Source organism: Urocitellus parryii, chromosome 9 (genome assembly GCF_045843805.1).
Source record: "Urocitellus parryii isolate mUroPar1 chromosome 9, mUroPar1.hap1, whole genome shotgun sequence".
Lineage (NCBI taxonomy): Eukaryota > Metazoa > Chordata > Mammalia > Rodentia > Sciuridae > Urocitellus > Urocitellus parryii.
Window position 1 is genome coordinate 97,377,094 of NC_135539.1, and position 21,648 is coordinate 97,398,741.

General features: G+C 34.1%; 1 protein-coding gene across 1 annotated transcript in view; it reads left to right on the forward strand.

The window, feature by feature from the left end:
* The window catches only part of Aida (axin interactor, dorsalization associated), a 43,472-nt gene extending 22,307 nt beyond the window's left edge, over positions 1 to 21,165 (forward strand). The window contains exons 5-10 of the mRNA XM_077802345.1: positions 650 to 713; positions 981 to 1,087; positions 16,345 to 16,467; positions 18,159 to 18,281; positions 19,099 to 19,216; positions 19,360 to 21,165. Of these exons, the coding sequence (XP_077658471.1) occupies positions 650 to 713; positions 981 to 1,087; positions 16,345 to 16,467; positions 18,159 to 18,281; positions 19,099 to 19,216; positions 19,360 to 19,456 (632 nt within the window). The 3' untranslated portion in view covers positions 19,457 to 21,165. The remainder of the gene's footprint in view (positions 1 to 649; positions 714 to 980; positions 1,088 to 16,344; positions 16,468 to 18,158; positions 18,282 to 19,098; positions 19,217 to 19,359) is intronic.
* The last annotated feature ends 483 nt before the right edge of the window (positions 21,166 to 21,648 follow it).

The following is a 21,648-nucleotide window of genomic DNA, read 5'->3' on the forward strand; positions in this document are numbered from 1 at the left end:
GTGTGTGTGTGTATGTGTGTGTGCACACGTGTAAATATATATATATGTGTATATATATACACATATATATATGCATGTATATATGTGTGTACACATATACAATAAATTTCATCATAAAAGGAATATTAGAATTATAACCTTGCTGCTACAAACCTTACCAGTGTGATAAGTATTGAGGGAAATCTACTTAGGATAAAGAATAAGATGTGATTATCTATTTCTCTTTAATTAGTCATCTTCAGTATCAATCTTTTAATTAAAATACTTCAGGAGAAGAGGTATTCTCTTTCACTGGTACCCCATATCACCTAGGACCTTGTACATTGGAGAACTATTTTATGGTTCATTTTCTATGAGGGCTCTGAGACTTTCCTTGGAGATCTTACAGTACTCTGAAAATACTGGTACCTGCAGTCCACTATGGACATTTTTATTTTGCTAAGACACTCAGTAGTCAATTGCAGAGTCTTGAAATGATAGTGAAGCTTGGAATTTAAAATACATATATTAATGTGTGGTTAATACACTATAAAATATGATTAAAAGTATCAATTTAAGATATAACATATAAGACTAACTAATATATAAGACTTACATAACATGTAAGACTAAGATATAAGACTAATGTTTGTCTATGTCTTTATTCTAGTCCTAAAGAATATTCTCACATATAATAAAGAATTTCCATTTGATGTTCAGCCTGTCCCATTAAGGTAAATAAATAAGCATCCATATTTTGTCTTCTGATTTTATTATCTATTTTATGCCTGTTTTTCAAATATTTCTGTATTTTTTTCCCTATCAAATTTGGTATTGGTGATATGACTGTTACCATTGGTAGCAATGAGATGATTGACATTGACATTTATATCAACATTAACCTAATAATCAGCACCTTATCTGGGAAGTTAGTGGCTATGAGGGTTAGCTGGTGTATTAAGTGGAGTAGCTCACTAATTTTTCTGTCCTTTTTTATATAGGAGAATTTTAGCCCCTGGTGAGGAAGAGCATTTGGAATTTGAAGAAGATGAAGAAGAAGGTGGTGCTGGAGCAGGGTCTCCTAATTCTTTTCCTGCTAGAGTGCCTGGTGGGTACAAAAATGTACATTATATAATTCAAGGTCAGGTGTTTGGAACTTACTTTTGTACTTGTTAGTGGCGGGTAAAACATCTCCAGGTTTGCCAATCTTAAGTAAATTATCATGGCCATTCTGTTAGCGGTAGCTAACGGTTTATTGTGAAAGTATCCTACTATTTGTGTCAGGGATCCTCAAAACATCCCATGTTTAGTGATTGGCTAGGAAGACGCACAGGACTCAGCATATAGCTGTACTCACAGTTGTATTCTGAGTCATTACAACAAGAAAACACAAGAACAAAATCAGCAAAGGGTAAAGGCACACAGGCAAATTCCAGAGGAAACCAAACTTCTAAGAGTCCTCTCCCAGCAGAGTCAAATATGTACTTGATTCTCTCAACATTCTTTCACACCTGTGAAATGAAAAATATTGTTTATTGGGGAAGCACTGTAGAGATTCAGTGCACAAGACACTTATTGGGGTTAGCGTGAACCAAAACTACAGACTCCAGGAAGAAAGCAAGTGTTCAGCACAAACCATATTGTTTGCATGGACGGTTTAGGCATAGTGATCTTCTTAACAGGGCATGATGGGAATCCTGCTGAAATCCAGGTTCCCAGATGCTAGCCATGGACCAACATTGTAAGTAGGCTTTCTAGAGTAACTGTTTGCTATGTTAATTCTTTATATATCTAGCTGTTCTTTAAATAATCATATATGATTGTGAAATCTGGACCTGGAGGAATAGATACTAAACAGTTGCCCTTAACAGGGAAATAAAGAATACATAGCAAGTCCTTTTTATTTGTGGAAGATCTTGACAAGGTTGTAAAATACCCTAGTCAAGCACCCTGAGTAAATTATTTGCCTCTTCTATACTTTCTTCTGTTCTTGTACAGTGCACAGTTTTTACTTCTGATGAACTAGTTCATTTTTGGAAGTGTAGAAATAGCACTGTACTATTGTGATGCATTTTTTTAAAAGACTCTATGCTTTATGGTATAATTAAATATAATATACATATCATCCAGAAAACTTCATAATTAAAGTCATATTCCAGTAATTTAAATACTCTTTGGTAGAAGTCGTTTGAAATATGAACAGTATAGGCTTAGACAAACAAGATACCTGCGCTTTTGAGTCTAACATCTGCCAAGCAGTAGTTAAGAGACTGTACTTAATTCTTTATAAAAGGAGATGTTGACAATGCCTAATTCATAGGGTTACAATGAAAATTAAGGCACCACATACAAAGCATTTGGCATGATACTTTTCATTTGCTGGGGTAGTGGTGGCTACTGTATTTTCATTATCACCTCTAAATGGTGCTAACAGTCCTACACCATAGGATTATTAGAAAAATTACAGTCACTATAAAATGTTATTGTTAGTGTTTCTTTGGTACAAGGTAATTATTTCCAATCTGCTTGTCCTTATGAAGAAAGAGCTATATTTTACTTGTCATATTTGTAGGAAATTTCAAGATTGCTGAGATGATGAGGTAAATAAATTTGCTAAAATTTTTCTGCATTTTTTTATTTCCTTTTCAAACCACATGCTGTAATTGAAATAGATTCCAGTTCTATAAATTTCTGGTTTGGTTATTTGTTCACTAGTTATACTTCTGTAGCAAACAAGATCCTTGAAGCAGATGATGTAAGTCATGAAATGGACAGATTAAGGTCTTTATGGGGTTCAGGTTGCTGAGTTGAAAAGAAACTCTGTAAATTAAGTCTATTTGCTATGAAAGATTAAGCCCAAAGTAATTAGATTTTTGTATTCTGATATAGCATTTTGGTATTTTATTTCAGAGATACAGAAAGCTCACTAAACCTTTCTATTCCCTGAATTATTTTCCTCAAAGTAAGAAAGAGTACATATAGTTCAATTGGCTATATTTGATTTTCGATCATATTTTCCAGGGCCTGTGTCATTATAAAATTGAAAATGTCATTGAAGGACAATTTGATCTTTAACTTAATTGTAGAATGGGAAAAAAATTGTTATACTGTGGACATCCAAGATTTCATTCGTGATAAGGCTGTTGTGTCTACATTATCATGGCAGGGTGCTTCTAAGAATTATAACATTTTTATTACCTTTATTTTATGTAATTTATATAATTGTAAGTTTGTTGTACTTTTTTTTTTTTTTTTTGGTACTGAGGATTTAACACAGGGGTACTTTACCAGTGAGCCACATCCTCAGCCCTTTTTATTTTTTATTTTGAGACAGGATTTCACTTAGTTGCTGAGGGCCTCACTTAGTTGCTGAGATTAGTCTTAAACTTGGGATCCTCCTGCCTCAGCCTCCCAAGTCACCTGGATTCCAGGCTTGTGCCATAGCATCTAGCTTATTGTGATCTTTTTAAAAAAGATTTATTAAGGTGTCCCTTACATATATAAAAGGCATCTTTTTTAGTGTGCAGCTTTATGAGTTTTGACAAACACACATGCTAAACACTACTACTGTTAAGCTAATGAGATGAAGTATAATATATGAATATGGTATGACCAAGAGTAGTTTATTCTCATTTAAAATCAAAAATGGATTTTTATCCAATCTTTCTTGAAAAGAATAAAAAATTGTTAAACCTTTCTTTGACATTAATATCATTTTCAAAGCCTTCAATTCTCATAAGACAAACAGTAACTTTTTTGTACTGCTTTAAACACTAACTGGCTTAAGTCCAAATAGTAGTTTAATTTTCTTAAGGTAATCTCAGTAGATTTCATTTAAATAGAGGATAAAAATTTATAACCTATTATTTATTACCTGAAAATTTATTTATCATGTTGAATATTAAAGCTTCTAAATGATAAACCAAAGTAATACAAATTAAAAAAAATAGCTGGCCAGGATTATATGCTTATAATCCTAGCTACTTGAGAAATTGAGGCAGGAGGATTGCAAGTTTGAGGCCAGTGGGGGCAACTTAGAGAGACTTTGTCTCAAAATAGAAAGAACTAGGGATGTAGCTCAGTGGTAGGGTGCTTGCCTCACCTGTGTGAAGCCCTACATTCGTTTCCTAGTACCACATGCACAAATAGCCATGACACAATTTTAGACAAAATTTAAAAAAACATTTCTGAGTGACCTAAACATAAGCCTAGCAATCTCAACATTATTCTAGATTTGTATTGGTTATTCATCTTTTATATAGTCTTAGATACGTACAAAAAATGTTTTTTTGAAACTCAAAATGAAGAGTGAATCTTACTTCTTTAATATCAAACCTGTACTTGTTTCTTTCCTGCATAAATATTCAATTCTGAATTGAACTTGAGAGTTAAGCAAATATGGATTTCATTTTCAGCTAAAGTGCAGTTTTTTTCTTACCCATGCATATAGGAAGTTGAAAACTGCAACAAAATATTCATTGCTGTTCCATGAATATTAGGGCATCCTTATTTCACAGAATTTCAGAATATATCTAGGGTTAAGCAGTAAATACCACCAAAGTGTGCAGTTAGACTCTGGCTCTCCGAGCACTTCCTTTCTCTCAAAGTCTCAAATTCTCAGACTGAACCGAACAGTCAGAGCCAGAGTCCCTCATCCAGTCTTGTACTTATATTGAAAGGAAAGGAAAATACCATTCAATGTTATCTGGTAGTTCTCCTAGCTGTTTTTCAATAGTTTTAAGGCTTGTTAATATTCTATTACTCTCAAGCAGTTTTGGAAACATTTTTTTTTTTTAAGAGAGAGTGAGAGAAAGAGAGAGAGAGAATTTTTAATATTTATTTTTTAGTTCTCGGCGGACACAACATCTTTGTTGGTATGTGGTGCTGAGGATCGAACCCGGGCCGCACGAACGCCAGGCGAGCGCGCTACCGCTTGAGCCACATCCCCAGCCCAGTTTTGGAAACATTTTAAGATTTCTTTTTTATAATTTGTTTCTTGTTTGTTTGTAGTACTGGGGATTGAAGTCAGGGGTGCTCTACCACCTAGCTACATCCCCAGCTCTTTGATTTATTTTTTTATTTTGAAACAGGGTTTTGCTAAGTTGCCCAGGCTGGCCTCTCCTGCCTTAACTTACCAAGTTGTTGGGATTACAGGCATGCACCACTATGTCTGGCTCAGTTTTTGTTTTGTTTTGTTTTGTTTTGTTTTTTAATCCATGAATCTTGTCACTTGAAGTCAAAAGGTTTTCTCCAGAGCTTTGCAGAAATTGGTTCATAGGAAATGTCTATTGAGTAAGCTCTTCATCAAGGCTCTAAGCAACATCTGGCCTGCTTTTTCTTGAAAGTGCTCTGGCCACTCAAATTTTTAACCCAACACCTGTAGTAACTCTTCCTTGCTAAATGGCATCTGTGTATGAAGCATATACCCACTGATTCATCTTAGGTTTTGTGAGAGTATTTATTATTTTTTTCCAGATATGATGGTGACACTTAAGAATTCAGCCATTATCCAAATCACATATTTCTGAACACAGAAAAATACATATTTCTAGTACCAGTCAATAAAGAAAATAAAAACAAGAATATACTCATATAACCTATATACAAACAACTTTAATAAAGTATAATTTTTGACAGACCTAGAAATATTATTGTTTGAATGCTAATGACCCCTAAGATTTTTATCAAACTTTTAATATAATTTCAAAGTGAACAAACTTTTTATGATTTTACTCTTTATCTTGAAAGGTTGGAGCAGTTCCTCAACTACTAATCAGTTACCAACCAAAAGAAATTGTGCATGTGTTTTCATATTTTCACACAATTTGTATGTGTGTACAAATTGCAGATGTGCAGTACAAATTGCAAAATTTTTCTCTTGCTAGATTTTTAAGACCCATTTCATGTTTTGTGCCATCTACAAAATGTTATGACCAAATAATGTTTTGACAATACCATTATTTTAAATTATGTTAAAATTATCCCAAAATAATAGAAAATATTATTTTATATATATCCTTTTTATTGGATTTTAAAATTACAAAGAAATGTGCACTTAAAAAATGTGTGTGACAGACTTTGAATTGGTAGTATCAAACATCTGAATTTAATTACAAGTATGATAAATCTAAAACAAAGAAGACATAAATATATAATCACATACATATGATAATGCTTAGTTTACATTTTAGATATCAGGTTCATCTCTGTCCTAAAAGTATGGACAACAAATTTTGTACTCCTTATTCATGACATTTAATTCACCAAGCACCAAGGCAAAATGAAGACTTACTCACCTCTTATTGAAGTAAATGCCTGTGACAAACATTTGTACAATATCATGTAAAAAGCAAATTCAAATCGGTGTTTTAAAAAAATATAATCTTTGGTAATTTTCCTCTTTTAATGTTCTGACCTAGACAATAATGTACTATTTTAGAACAAAGACTGTCATGCCATTTCCAATTTTGGACTAGAAATTGTCCTTATGGTATGATATGAGATATAAGCAATAGAAATTTTTAAAAAGCAAAAATAAAAAGTTGAAAGAAAAAAATTACTTCCCCTTCTGCATGTGAGGACAGGGTCTTAAGGATCCCACTGACCTTCATATCCATGTCACTCCAGACTCATCCTCAGGCTGGTGGTCCTTTCATTGTCTGATTCTCCATGATCTCTATGGCTACACAGAGACTATTGAATATGAGGCCATCCTACTTGATACTTAGACCTTCATTTTTCTCAGCATCCTCTTGGAACAAAGAAGTTATGGGCGGGGGGGTGGGGCCCTTCAGATGTTCTCCCATTGTTTTTCTGTACCTGTTGCAGGTAGAGTGGTGCTTCATTTCTTGATCTGTGTCAGTGCTGTGGGGTGTCCAGCAGAGGCAGAGGCCTTACTTGCACAATTCCCTTTCCTCTCCACAGTGGCAGTGGCTGTAACATTCTTGGCTAGGTCAGATGCTTTTACACAGTTTTTAAAACATTCTTGAGCGAACTTGTCTATGTTTAACAAACAGCCATTTGGGGGATCCATAGCTACCTTCATAAATTGTTTTCCACAGATGAAGCACAATGAAATAGAGCAACTTGAGTTTTTACCCAAGTACCACCTGTTAATAAACAGTTTCCATCAACAAGATGGACTTTTTGGTATCCCCTATTACAGTAGTGTGGTAAAATGGTTCCAAACCTTCTAATTCATTGTCATTACTTTATCAGAGTTGTCTTTAGGTTTAGGTTTAGAATCTTCCTCTCGAAGAAAATCACACTGAATTGAGTAATTCCTTCCAACTCTTTTTGACACCAGTGAGAGCATGCTTGCTCTGGTTGGTGCATAAGAGGTGGTTGGGGGGCAGATAAGTCAGAAAAAGACGTGCTTTCTGTGTTCAGTACAACTTGGGGCTCACCAGCTACCAATGGCTTCCTTTGTCTTGCAGTAAAAACTGAAAGTGGAATTAACCAAATGAACACAGTCCTGCTCCTCACTGCTATATGAGTGTTAAAGACCTATCATATTGCTATCTGGGCTACTCAGTCTCTGTCCATTCCTGTGAATGTGCATTGCCCAGTGTACAAAGTTCAAATGTTACTCTTTTTTAATCACTCCCTTACTTGGAGTTCTTAGTGACAGCTCAATAACATCCCAGGGATGTTATTGAAAACTTAGTTTGGACAGCTGTAGCCATTTAGAGTTTTCCATATTTAAAAGTATGAGGCATAAATAGTGGCCTCACAAAAATGTCTATATTCTAATCCTGGGAACCTGTGACTGTTATGTTTACATGGCAAAAGGAACTTTGCAGAAGCTTGAGATGGGGAGGTTCTCCTGCAGTTCCTTTTAAGGCTTTAGGGACAGTTAAAATAAAGATGTTAAAATGGGACATGATGGTTAAAAGCATGGACTCTGTAGCCAAACTGCTGTGTGATTATGGATAATTTGTTTTTCTATGCCTCACTTTTCACCTCTGAAAAATAGAACTAAACTATTGTTGTGAGGATTAGATGAGAGGATTAGGATAGTATATGGCACATCACAAATACTCACAAGTGTTAGCTATTTCTTATTTACATAGCAATTCCATGTGGAAGAACATTTCTTCTGATCTTTGCTCTAGATCTGAGAGCAGATGATCTAGCTGGAATAGCACAGTTTACACTGGATTGTGTGTAGTGATTTCTTTCTTATCCTTGTTAGTCTTCGAATTTTATGAATGTAGTTGACTTGTTCTCATATTACACTATGTAATTGGATATGTTAATTCTTCACTTAGAAATCTTCCTTTTAATGCATTGGCTCAATTTACAACTATCATGGTTTTATCTTTGATGCAAAAACATGCACCCTTTTTCATCTACCTGGGAGCTATAGATGGTATGGTATTATTTTAGTATTTGATCTTCTTTTATGTTTATTATTTCTTCACTCACTGATATAGATTCTCTAGCCATTTGTTTACTAGAGCATGATAACCTCTAGAACTGGAAATTCAGTCATTCATTCAATAAAATATTTCTTCAACAAAGATCTGTTTATTCCTTGTGCAAACTACAAAAGGAACAGTTCCCACACCTTTCAGGATGCTTATTGTGTAGTCAGCAAGACAGAGCCAAAAGCACATGATTATGATTAGAGATGTGCACCAAAGGTTGGCAAAAAAGAAGGGCTGAGGGAGTTCAATAAATCTAGCCAGATTTAGGACTCACTGAGTATGTAGGAGTTGACCATGCAGAGAGAGAGCACATCATAGACCATTCTGAAACACCTTAAATAGGCACCTTTCTATGTAATCTATTATCTTAATTACAGTCAGCTTCCTTCATCATGGAACACAATGGTTGACATTCTACCTTGAATTAAACAAGAAATTCAGACTTGAAATCACTGCCTCCATATTAAATTATTTGAAGCATAATGATTACATTAAACCTTACTGTGTAGTCTCAGGCAAAAAGATTGTTGGTAAGGAATGTAGCATCAGCCCTACCATTTCAACTGAAAGATCTAGATGATGACAGGTTATAAAATTGACTCACCCCAAAGTAACAACAAGTTTAATATCAACTTGGAAAAAAATAATCTTAACATCAAAAAGACTTTGAAAATTGTAAAGCAATCATCTTTTGAATGTCAAAAAAAGGTAGTAAAGAGGTAATACATAAAAGAGGTAACATTCTTGGGGGTTTTGGGGGGTGGGGTGGGGTGGGTTCTTTTTTTGTCTTTTTTAGAACTGGGGTTCGAATCCAGGATTTTGCAAATGCAAGGCAGACACTTTGCCACTGAGCTACATCCCAACCCAACATTCTTAATATATAAAGAAAAATTTTAATTGTAATAACCAAAGCAGAATACATGAGAGGAACAAACAGACAATATGAGTGAGCGCGCTAGCGTGCACACACACACATTTAAAAAATACCCATTAAACATATAAAAAGATACTCAACTTTATTTTTAATAAAAAACATAAATTAAAGCTACTGTTGGTGAGTCTTAGGGGAAATAGGTACTTATTAATCACTGGTGGGAATAGAAAAATGGTACAGTTCCTTTGGGGGGGAATTGAGCATTCTCTAACAACATATAAGTACATATTTTTTCCTTAGCAATCCCATTCCTAAGAATTTACTCTGAAGATGCACCCCCAAAATACAGGAAAAAGAGGGGGAAACATTTGCATATACACAAGATTCTCTGTTTAGGTGTTTTTTATAATGATAAAAAGTTAGAAATAATGTAACTGCCATATGAAAATTGACTGAATAAACATAGGATGCTGTAGAAAATAATTCAGAAAATCTTCATGAACTAATGAGTGATTTTTCAAATTATTGTTAGCAGAATTTATCAAGGTAGTTCACATTAGCAGATTAAGGGGAAAGATTTCATAAAGTTGTCAACAATGCAGAAAAAGTTTTCAGTTAAGTTTGAAATACAGCCTTGATTTTAAACAATTCTTGGCAAAGAACAGAAAAACATCCTTAACTTGATAAAACATGGCTACATGACATTTACAGCCCAAAATCGTTTAATGATGAATTTGAACAAAACAAGAGTGTCTATTACTTCTTTTCATCAGCATTGTTTTGGAAGCCCTAGCTACTGCACTAGGACAAGAAAATGAAATATAAAAGGGGGGATGTTCTTTATTTGCATATTTATGAATATATAGAGAATATATGCAAAAAACCTATTCATAACTCATTAATAAGATAATGCGATTCCTGGATATAAAATCTGTACAGACAAATCAATTCTATCTCAAACAAGTAATAGTTGCTTAGAAAATGAACTACTATAATATTTATAGTACTATTAAATAATATCAAGGACCTTATTATAAATTCAACAAAAGAAATATAAGAATTTTATGTAGAAAATAAACCTTTGTTGAAAGAAATAAAAGAATATCAAAAGGAAAAGGAAACTGGAGCAATCTTGAAATTAGGGAAAAAGATGGAAGAGTGACTTAATAATTGTTATGGTTGGTGAGATGTTGAATTATACATTCTCTTTTACTTTTTTCATTTCTCTCAATTGAATTGTTTATGAGAATGCATTTTATAAAAACAGTGAAGTCATTATTCTTTTTTTCATTTGTTCATAATTCTTGACATTAGATTCATTTGGACTAATTATAAATGCATGGAATATAATTTGCTCCAATTCAGTCCCTTCACCCTCCCCATCCTCCCTCCCACTGTTCCCTTTCATCCACTTTACTGATCTATTTATTTACATTTTTTAAAATTAGTATCTTATAGATATTCAAAATGATGAATTTCATTATAGTATATTCACATATGTGCATTGGAAAGTTAGTTTGGGTTCATTCCACAGTTTTTCCCTACCCACTCCCCATTCCCTTCTTTTTCTTTTATTGATTTTATTTTTTTTAAATACACGACAATGGAGTGTATTACAATTCTTATTACACATATAGAGCACAATTTTTTAATCTTTGTATAAAGTATGTTCACACCAATTCACGTTATACATGTACTTGTTTTTTTTTGCATTACAATTCTTATTACACATATATACCACAATTTTTCGTATCTCTGTTTGTATATAAAGTAGGTTGACACCCAATTTGTGTCTTCAGACATGTACTTTGGATAATGATGTCCATCACATTCATTCCACATTCATTAGGAGGCTAATCCCCTGCCTCCTCCCTTTCCCTCACTCCCCTCTTCCCTATCTAGAATCCATCTATTCATCCCATGTTCCTCCTCCCTACCCTATTATGAGTCAGCCTCCTTATATCAGAGAAAACATTTGGCATTTGTTTTTTGGGGATTGACTAACTTCACTTAGCATTATCTTCTCCAATGCCATCCATTTACCTGCAAATGCCATGATTTTATTCTCTTTTAAAAACGTTCATAGTGTATATATGCCACATTTTTTAAAATCCATTCATCTACTGAAGGGCATGTAGGTTGGCTCCACAGTTTAGCTATTGTGAATTGTGCTGCTATAAACATTGATGTGGCTGTGTCCCTGTAGTATGTTGTTTTTAAGTCCTTTGGGTATAGTCCAAGGAGAGGAATAGCTGGGTCAAATGGTGGTTCCATTCCCAGATTTCCAAAGAATCTCCATACTGTTTTCCAGATTGGCTGCACCAATTTGCAGTCCCACCAGCAATGCATGAGTGTGCCTTTTTCCCCACATCCTTGCCAACACTTATTGTTGTTTGTCTTCATAATAGCTGCCATTCTGACTGGAGTTGTATCTTAGTTTTGAATTGCATTTCTCTGATTGCTAGAGATGTTGAAAATTTTTTCATATATTTGTTGATTGATTGTATATCCTCTTCTGAGAAGTGTTTGTTCAAGTCCTTGGCCCATTTTTTGATTGGGTTACTTGTTTTTTCAGTGCTTAGCTTTTTGAGTTCTTTATATACCCTAGAGATTAGTGCTCTATCTGATGTATGAGGGGTAAAAATTTTCTCCCAGGATGTAGGCTCTCTGTTCACCTCACGGATTGTTTTCTTTTGCTGAGAAAAAAACTTTTTAGTTTGAATCCATCCCATTTATTGATTCCTGGTTTTAATTCTTGTGCCATAGGAGTTTTATTAAGGAAGTTGGGGCCTAACCCACATGATGAAGATTAGGGCCTACTTTTTTCTTCTGTTAGACAAAGAGTCTCTGGCTTAATTCCTAGGTCCTTGATCCATTTTGAGTTAAGTTTTGTGCATGGTGAGAGTTATGAGTTTAATTTCATTTTGTTGCATATGGATTTCCAGTTTTCCCAGCACCATTTGTTGAAAATGCTATCTTTTCTCCAGTGCACGTTTTTGGCACCTTTGTCTAAAATGAGATGATTGTAATTTTGTGGGTTAGTCTCTGTGTCCTCTATTCTGTACCATTAGTCTACCAGTCTGTTTTAGTGCCAAAACCATGCTGTTTTTGTTACTATTGCTCTGTAGTATAGTTTAAGGTCTCATATAGCGATACTCCCTGCTTCACTCTTCCTGCTAAGGATTTCTTTAGCTATTCTTGGTCTCTTATTTTTCCAGATGAATTTCATGATTGCTTTTTCTATTTCTATGAGGAATGCCATTGAGATTTTGATTGGAATTGCATTAAATCTATATAGTGCTTTTGGTAGTATGGTCATTTTGATAATATTAATTCTGCCTATCCAAGAGCAAGGTAGATCTTTCCAGAAATAGTAAATGAATTCAGCAAAGGAGCAGGATATAAATCAACACCCATAAATCAAAGGCATTTCTGTATATCAGTGACAAAGCCTCTGAGAAGGAAATGAGGAAAACTACTCCATTCACAATAACCTCAAAAAATAAAAAATGATACTTGAGAATCAATGAAAGAAGTCAAAGATCTATACAATGAAAACTACAGAATCCTAAAGAGAGAAATCAAAGAAGATCTTAGAAGATGGAAAGATCTACACATTCCCTTCTTAAAAGGAGAAAGGGAGGAGGAGGGAGGGAGAGGGGGAAGGTGGGCAGGGTCAGATCAGAATATGATAGCCCAAAGGGTGGGGTTTTGGCCTGCTGAGAACTTCTAACTGAAGGAGATTGGAATCCCAAAAGCAACCTCAGCAGCAAAGCCTCTGCTCTCCTCCTGCCCTCCTGTCCGTTCACCCTTCTCTCCCAAAGCCAGTCATAAAACCTAGAAAGCGCTCTCTCTCTCTCTCTCTCTCTCTCTCGCTCTCTCTCTCTCTCTCTCTCTCTCTCTCTCTCTCTCTCTCTCCTCTCTCTTTCCTTCCCTCCCTGCTATTCCCTTCCTGTACCCCTACCCTCCCTTCCCCCCTCCCTTAAAAACCCTCATTCTAGACAGGACCTGCCTTAGGTCCAGAAGGAAAGAAGGCTATACAGAGAGGCCAAGAAGAATCTGACCAGACAGGGCTTGCTGGGACCCTGGCAGCCTTTTACCATTAGCTCACACCCCCTTTTCCAGTCATTTCTACATGGCCATCCATTCTTCATGGAACATAAACATAAAAACAGGAGTTTTCCCTGGATCTGTAGGTCTTTATTTCTGAAGGCTTTTAGGTCAAATAAAATTCTATTAAATAATTGTTATGATTTTTAAAATGTAAAGATATATACTAGTTCATAAATTAGAAGAAGAAGCAGTTTATAAAGATAGACTCTTTCTGAAACTCATCTGAATTTTTATTGCAGTTCCTGGACCTTTTATACAGCTATAGAATTAAGATACTGTATTAGTGGTAAGAGGATAAACAGTCCGGTAAGACAGAATAGAAAACTCAGAAAGTGATTGCCACATGATTTATGATTGAGGTGGGACTGCAGATCAGTGGTGGAAAATGTCAGTCTTTTTAATGAGTAGTGCTGAGACAATTGAGTATTTATGTGAAATTGAATGAAATTAAAGCTCCTACTATACACCGTAGTCAATAATTCTGTGTGACATATAGAATTAAGTGTGAATGGCAAAACAATAAAATGCTTTCAAGATAATACCTTTATGATTTTGGAGTGGGGTAAGTTTTCTTAAATATGACATAAAAAGCACTGATTGTAAAGGAAGATATTAAGAAATTTGATATTACTAGCAGTAAGTATTTATCATAATCAGAAGACACCATGGCAGAGAAAAGTCATTCTTAACATTCAAAACTAATACTTGGTGTTAGAAGTTAGCAATGGTTGCTATCTTTTGGAAGAGTGAATTGGATAGGGTGGGGGGAAGGACACTCCCAGGAGGCTGATCATATCTTTCCTAGATCTGATACTAGTTATACAGGTGTATTCACTTTGTGGAAGTTCAGCAAACTGTACTAACAATTTGTACATTTTAAAGTGTATATGCTCTACTTCAACAAAAAGTCTTTATAAAGGAAAACTACTAAGAAGCTATTTGTAAAACATTTGTCCAGCAAAATAATAGAGACCTCCTACAGCTCAATAAGATAGACATCTCAATAAAAAATCGAGCAAAATAATTGAACACACTTCAGAAAAGAGGAAATCATATATTTGATTTATTCTAAAAGGTGCTCAACCTTATTAATCTTCAGAGGAATGCAGATTAAAATGATTGATCTCTTTATACCAAAATTGGCTAACATGAAGAATCTGAGGAAACAGTACCTAGTGAGGATGTGGAGCATTGGGAACACTACTGCACTTGGGCTAGGAATAAAAATTGGCACAACCACCTTGGGAAATGGATTGTCATTACATAGTAGGTATGGAGGTAACATGCCAGGTGACTTAGTGATTCCTCTGTTTCAGAAATGGGTGCTTATGGACACCAGAAGATGTTCAGAAGAGTATTTATAATAGCCTTGTTAACTATATCCAAACACTTGAAGTAATTCAAATGTCTATCAACACAAGAATGTGTACATAAACTGTAGCATATTTATACAGCCATGTACTACATAATAGAATGAACTTTTCTGCAGAAAAATTCATATATGATATACATACATGTGAATATGTATGTATATAAATATAAATGTATACATATTCACATTTTTCATAAAATTTCAGAGGTGTTTTTTAACTCTCTGAAGTTCATCCCAGATGTGCAGGTACAAGCCCCTTTTCTAAAAGTACCCTCATTTGTCAATCAAAGAAGATGCATAAAAGGTATTATGTATATATTTAATGATATCAGCCTGAGCCCATTTAGGTTTGTTAATGCAACAGTGGAATGCAGCCTCCAGGCCTTCCTATTATTGCATTTGTCTGTATTGTCTTCATATTTGTTTAAATTAGAAAGTAATACATTTTTAACAGCACTGTTGGGGTATAATTTGCATATCATAACATTTCCCTTCTGTAAGTATAAAATTCATCGATTTTTGACACCTCTATAGAGTTTTGCATCTGTCATCACTATACAAGTTCAGAACATTCCCATCACCTCCCAAAATTTCCTCAAGCCACATTTGCCATCAATCAAATGTGTATTTTCAAATGTAGTGTGTTGATTGCCTCATGTATTTCAAATAACTCATCATTAAAAGTAGCATAACACATTGTTGAATAGAAACTTGAAAAACATCAACCAAAATCTTTTGTTAAGTGTATTTTGAGGTTCTGTATACATACTTGATTAAAATCAGCTTATTTGCATCTGTTCTTTATTGGTAGTTTCAAAAAAGGGAACATACTGAACAGTTGATTTCTTCCTTCATATGTTCTTGGTGGGTGAATGTTGTCATGTTGTTCTGGGTGGGTTTTTAGTTTTAAAAATTTTAGTTGGTTTTGGGGAAAATGTTCAGTTATACAAATGGCCCTTTTATATGGCAGTCTGTATAGTACTAAGTTCTGAGAGGATAAATCATACAAAATAGAATGAAGAATAGAAGTTAGACTATATAGTTAAATTAAAACATAAATATCAAATTGTAAATTATTTTCTTTATTAGGAGTAACTAAAGAGAAGAATGTATTGATCAACTCTGATATTAAATGTCTCAGACTTTAGAACAGTATAACAAGTATTTTAAAAGGTTTTCTTGTCTTTGTTCTACCACTTCATATTAAGATGCTGAGTATAATATAGAAGTACATATGGAATATAAATATTATGTGAGCATATTATACTATTATGTATAATTGGGCTTCCTCAAGTGATGTTTTTAACATACTTTTATTATACATACTATATACTATTATTATAGAAATTATTATTTCTGCTTAAAGGTGATTGTATGGTTGGGAAATGCAGATATATTATGTGTAAAATTAAATATTTTTCTAAAAAAGTATAACATCAGATGTTCATGAATTTTGGAAATAAAAATACATAATGCCTAGCTAGTTCCTAAGAGGTATGCTATATTTTCTGTTTGTCAAAGTATTTACTCTGAATTATTGGTGGAGCTAACTTTTATTGAGGTTTCTCTGTTGCCAGGTACTTTATTACCAAGGTTGCCATCAGAACCGGGAATGACATTACTCACTATCAGGATTGAGAAAATTGGTCTGAAAGACGCTGGACAGTGCATCGATCCCTATATTACAGTTAGTGTAAAGGGTAAATAACTGGCAAATTGCATTATGTTTTTTCTCATATGGGACAAAGTTTTTGACAGGGGATGGTCTTGTATATGTGACAACTTACTTTAATGCATTCTATAATGAGGCAAAATCCTAGAAGAGATCATAACAGAACATAGTTCGAAAGACTTACAAAAAATATTTCCTACTTATACACTCACTTTTGCTTTTGAGTTTGTATAGATTTTTGCTCTTCAGATTCCATCTAACGTGCAGACTAAACATACACATTGTCCTTAACAGCAGCTACAGCCTTCAGGATGTAGATTAACAATTGCACCCCTCACCTTCTCCTATCCAGTCTATATTCATTTCTCTCCACAAAGCCCCATGTCCTGTTTTCCCATCTCTCCTGCTTCAGCCCCTTCTTCCTGTGCTACTGAGGTATCTACTTAGGTGAGTCCTACAGAGGCAGATGAAAATCAGGGGACAGGGAAGTAGGGTGAGTGCATAACATCCATGCCCTGAAAGCAATCCCGTGGGATGATGATGTGATTAAGGAATAAATTATACCATTTTACAGAAATAACTATAGTTAGTACAAACGGCTTATTTTAATCTGTAGTTTTGCACCAAAGGAACAGATCGGTGCTGAAATTAAATGGAGGAACTTTTATCAATTGCAGAAATAAAGTCAGATCCATGGGTTCATTAGTGCTAATTAAAAGAAAAATATGACCACAAAGAAAAACATTTATTTAAAGAACATAATCCACAGCACTAATACTGGTACACTTTTAAATTCCGATGTTACCAGTTATCAAATATATAGTGTACTGGAAAATATTTACATTGTTTGATAGGCCATTTGTAAAACTGCATACTCATTCAGAAAGTATACTTAAAACACAAAAATATTTAATGATGTTGTAAATGTTAAATTACCTCTGCATATGTTAAACTGAAATATTTTTATGTAAATATTTTTTAATTATTAAATGTACTAAATTGTTTTTGAGCTTTTTGAGAAACATAAATGAATAACACATAAACACTGAGGAGTTATTAAATGAGTCCATGTTGAATTTGACTAAACTGAGATTTTAAAACCCGGAAAATTAAAACTATATATAACGTACCATCTGGTTGTTGTAAATTCAGGGTATGTTGTAAACAGTATAACCAGAATTTAGATAATATATATGAAAAATTATTCATTAACAAAAGGGTTTTTGTTGGCTGTTCTCATCCATTTTTGGTTCTTAACAGGGAAATTATGATAAGGTTAGGTTTAAAGGCTTTTCTAAATAAGTCATATACTTGATCAAAGTTAAAAATTGGTGGCAGAGCTCCATTGTGGCAAATTATATACTCCAGATTTTTTTTTTTTTTTGCATAGAAAAATATAGTGGGCTATTCCCTAAGAAAAACATGTTTGTTCTTTTTACCACTTCACTATGAAGATCAAGTTTTGTCCACTTGGCCATGTAAAGGCTTCCTTGTCCCCTTCATGAGGTCTCCTATCCAGTCTATATTCATTTCTCTCCACTTACCCCATGAACTTCAACAACTCTCACATACTTGCTCACACCAAATAGGAATCTCTTAGCCTGAGAATCTCCTCTCAGCTCTTTCCATGCCTCTTTAGGAACTGTAACCTTTGCAGTTTCTATATTTTCCGTCTGTATATGTGAATGCTCATAAGCAGAAACTTAATTGTTTCTCCAGATCTGAATGGCATAGATTTAACTCCTGTGCAAGATACTCCTGTGGCTTCAAGAAAAGAAGATACATATGTTCATTTTAATGTGGACATTGAGCTCCAGAAGCATATTGAAAAATTAACCAAAGGTTTGTAATTATCAGTTACTGACTTCTTAAGGACACAGTACTTATCTGGGTTTGTGTTCATAGTGTACTTAACACAAGATCTTATGTCACATAGTTATGAATATTGACTTAAAGAAAGTCAAATCAACAATTTTTTTAAAATATGAGAATTAGCAGTTGCATTATCTAGTTGTGTAATAATGTGGTTAAATATTATTTGATAGGGAAGTTTTTCTCATAATACAGAGTTAAGGAAGCAGGTTCCCTAATAATTACCTTAAGTCCTTTTAGGAACCTAATGATTACTTTCTAACAGTTAAAGAATTATTTTTTTTTCTTTCAATAAGATGCATTGGGTAAAAAGATACTATAACTGGCAGTTAGTTTGTAAGAATATGGAAAGGACAATCTGGGCGTGGTGGTTTCAGGAGGGAGAGAAATGATATAAGGTAGAATTTTTTTTTTAAAGGAACTCTTTTAAATTTCTATTCTATCTAATATAGGTGCTTATTGAAACCATTTCTATAGGTACTGCTGATACTTAACTTCTGTTTTTCTTGTGGTATTTAATATTTTATATTCTTTGGTAGTTTATGATTCTACCTGTGTACATAACTTACATTCTTGCTATACAATTTTGTTGTACTTTGTAGAATTAAATGATATGGAGAAATGTCACTCAGACATGCTAGTACCAGAGCTTGGAGTGACAGCCACAGTGAGTTATCAACAGTTGTGTCATCAGACTGTTTGACACATGTTACTTTGTAAAATCATAGGCTTCTGGTGACACATAAGAAATGTGTGGTCTCTGGCTTATGTTGTTTTAATTCCTTAGGTGCAGCTATCTTCTTTGAATTCAAACACTACAAGCCTAAAAAAAGGTTTACCAGCACCAAGTGTTTTGCTTTCATGGAGATGGATGAGATTAAACCTGGGCCAATTGTAATAGAACTGTAAGTGATATACAATAGGATTAATACTGTTCTAATGGTTACTAGTTCATGTTTCTTCTTAGTCCCTCTTATCGAGAATGTAACATTGGAGTAGATCAATCATCAAAGTGTTTTAAACAATGATCTTTCTATTGTGGTTACAGATACAAGAAACCCACTGACTTTAAAAGAAAGAAATTGCAGTTATTGACCAAGAAACCACTTTATCTTCATCTACATCAAACTTTGCACAAGGAATGATTCTGACATGAGTAATGTGGAATTTCTGTGAATTTTACCACTCAGTAGAAACCATCATAGCTCTGTGTAGCATATTCATCCTTCAGGAGGCAGGAAGTGAGCCGTACCTATAGGCCAGTGAGTCCATTGCAAAGCTGTACCACAGAACTAAAGTCCAGCACCTCATTGTTATGACTCCTTTGGATACAGGTTTATTGTAGATTTTGAAACTTGTTTTTACTTTTCTATTAATTGTGCAATTAATAGTCTGTTTCCTAATTTACCACTGTTCCTACCCTGCTTCCTGGAACAATACTGCTGTGGTAGGTATGCTCATCTTCAAACTTAATACAGCAATAAGAATGTGCTAGAGTTTACACATTTGCTCACTTTTGTTCCAATATAGTCTTTTGATTTGAATTAACTTCAAACTTTTGAATTGAAGTGGGTAGGATAGTACCAGATTGCTTTGAAAGGAAATTGGATCAGTTATGGTCTGTCTTATAGGCTGTTCCTTAGAGCTGGCCTAAATTCACCCTCATCTGATAGTTCTACTTAGAAATAGTGTGCCTTGATCAGATCAATATCTTATATGGGAATGTTCCCCAGATTGTAGCTGTGATTTTTTTCCAGATGACCAGATTGTTTTTCTGAAAGTGAGCACATTTTTAGTCATGTTGATTAGTTGTTCTACATCACATTGCTATTGTTTCTAGGGTTAACATTAATGATTCTAGGGTTAACATTAAAACCATCTCTCTCAGAATAATTACAAATTTTTGGATGGGTTTACATCTTCTAAATCATGTCATCTAAAAATAATTGAGTCAGATGCTAATGAGATACTGCAGGAACAACTGCTGTTTTTCTGACAACTGATTGTGAAACCTTAAAACCTGCATACCTTGTCTTTATAAAGTGATGAGTATGCAAAATCTGGAAAGATATTCTATTTTTTTTAATATAGGTAGATATGACTGCCATTTATTTCCTATTTAGATATATTGACATTCATATGAAAATATGCAGGTCATTAGCCTATTATAATTTCACTATTTACATTACTTTTAACTTGATGAGACATAAATAAAACTTTCATAGTACACAAGGTGGATATTTGATACACAGAACATAAAGATTTGTGAGGAGCTTTTTTGTGGGTTACATGTAGAACCCACGTATTTTAATATTCACTATTTTAAATGAACAGTGCATGAAGGGAATGCAATACTTGGCCTATTTTTAAACTAGTGTAAACCCTAATCATACCATCTGTTTGCTTTTTAAAACGAGTAACAGTTATTTTAGCCCTTGCACTTCAAGAGATCTAGTTTTTAATTTTTCAGTTGTCTGTTAGGTCAGTTTTGTTTACTAGATGAATGTTAATAAAACTACATGAGCCTGAAAGAATTATCAACCAAATTTAGTCTTTTCTTTCATCTGGATTGGGTTAATTTCACAAGTGCAAAAATAGTTCAGTCTACAGTAGTTCTAGGAAATGAAGAATTTGCCTTAATAAAATGTTCACTCAACTGAAACTCTGAGTAGTCAAAATTTCCAGACTGTAAACTTCTCAAGAGAAGGGCCTCATCTTCTCCATGTCATGTAAACTTTCCAAGGTGCTTGGCAGCACTCTGTACCCTGTGGAGTACTCAGTACCTTTTTGTTTGATGTTACTGATGTTTGATGTTGCTCCCTTAAAATCTACTATTAAAATGTAGCAAAACTGATACATTGTTCTTTGTTTTCTCATACTATAAAACATGTTATATCAAAGTGATAATTTTTAAAAAACAAACCTTTTTTTTGGTTGTAGATGGACACAGTACCTTTATATTTATATGTGGTGCTGAGGATCAAACCCAGTGCCTCACATGCAACCCCAGCCCCTCAAAGTGATAATTTATATGAAGAAACATTTAGCATCCTTCACATAAGAATGCTTTTTTTTTTAACCTCTATTTATTTATGTGGTGCTGAGGATTAAACCCAGGGCCTTGCCTGTGCTAGGCAAGTACTCTACCACTGAGCCACAACCCCAGCTGCCACCAAAGAATGGGGTTATATGAAAAAAAAAAAAAAAAAGAGGATGCTTTGTATGAATGTCTTTCATCAGCATTAAACAAACTTAAATTGAACATTGTCATGAGCTTAGCTTTAATTCAGACCTGAATGACCAAACCTCCCCCCCCCCAAAAAAAGGTGATTTTATC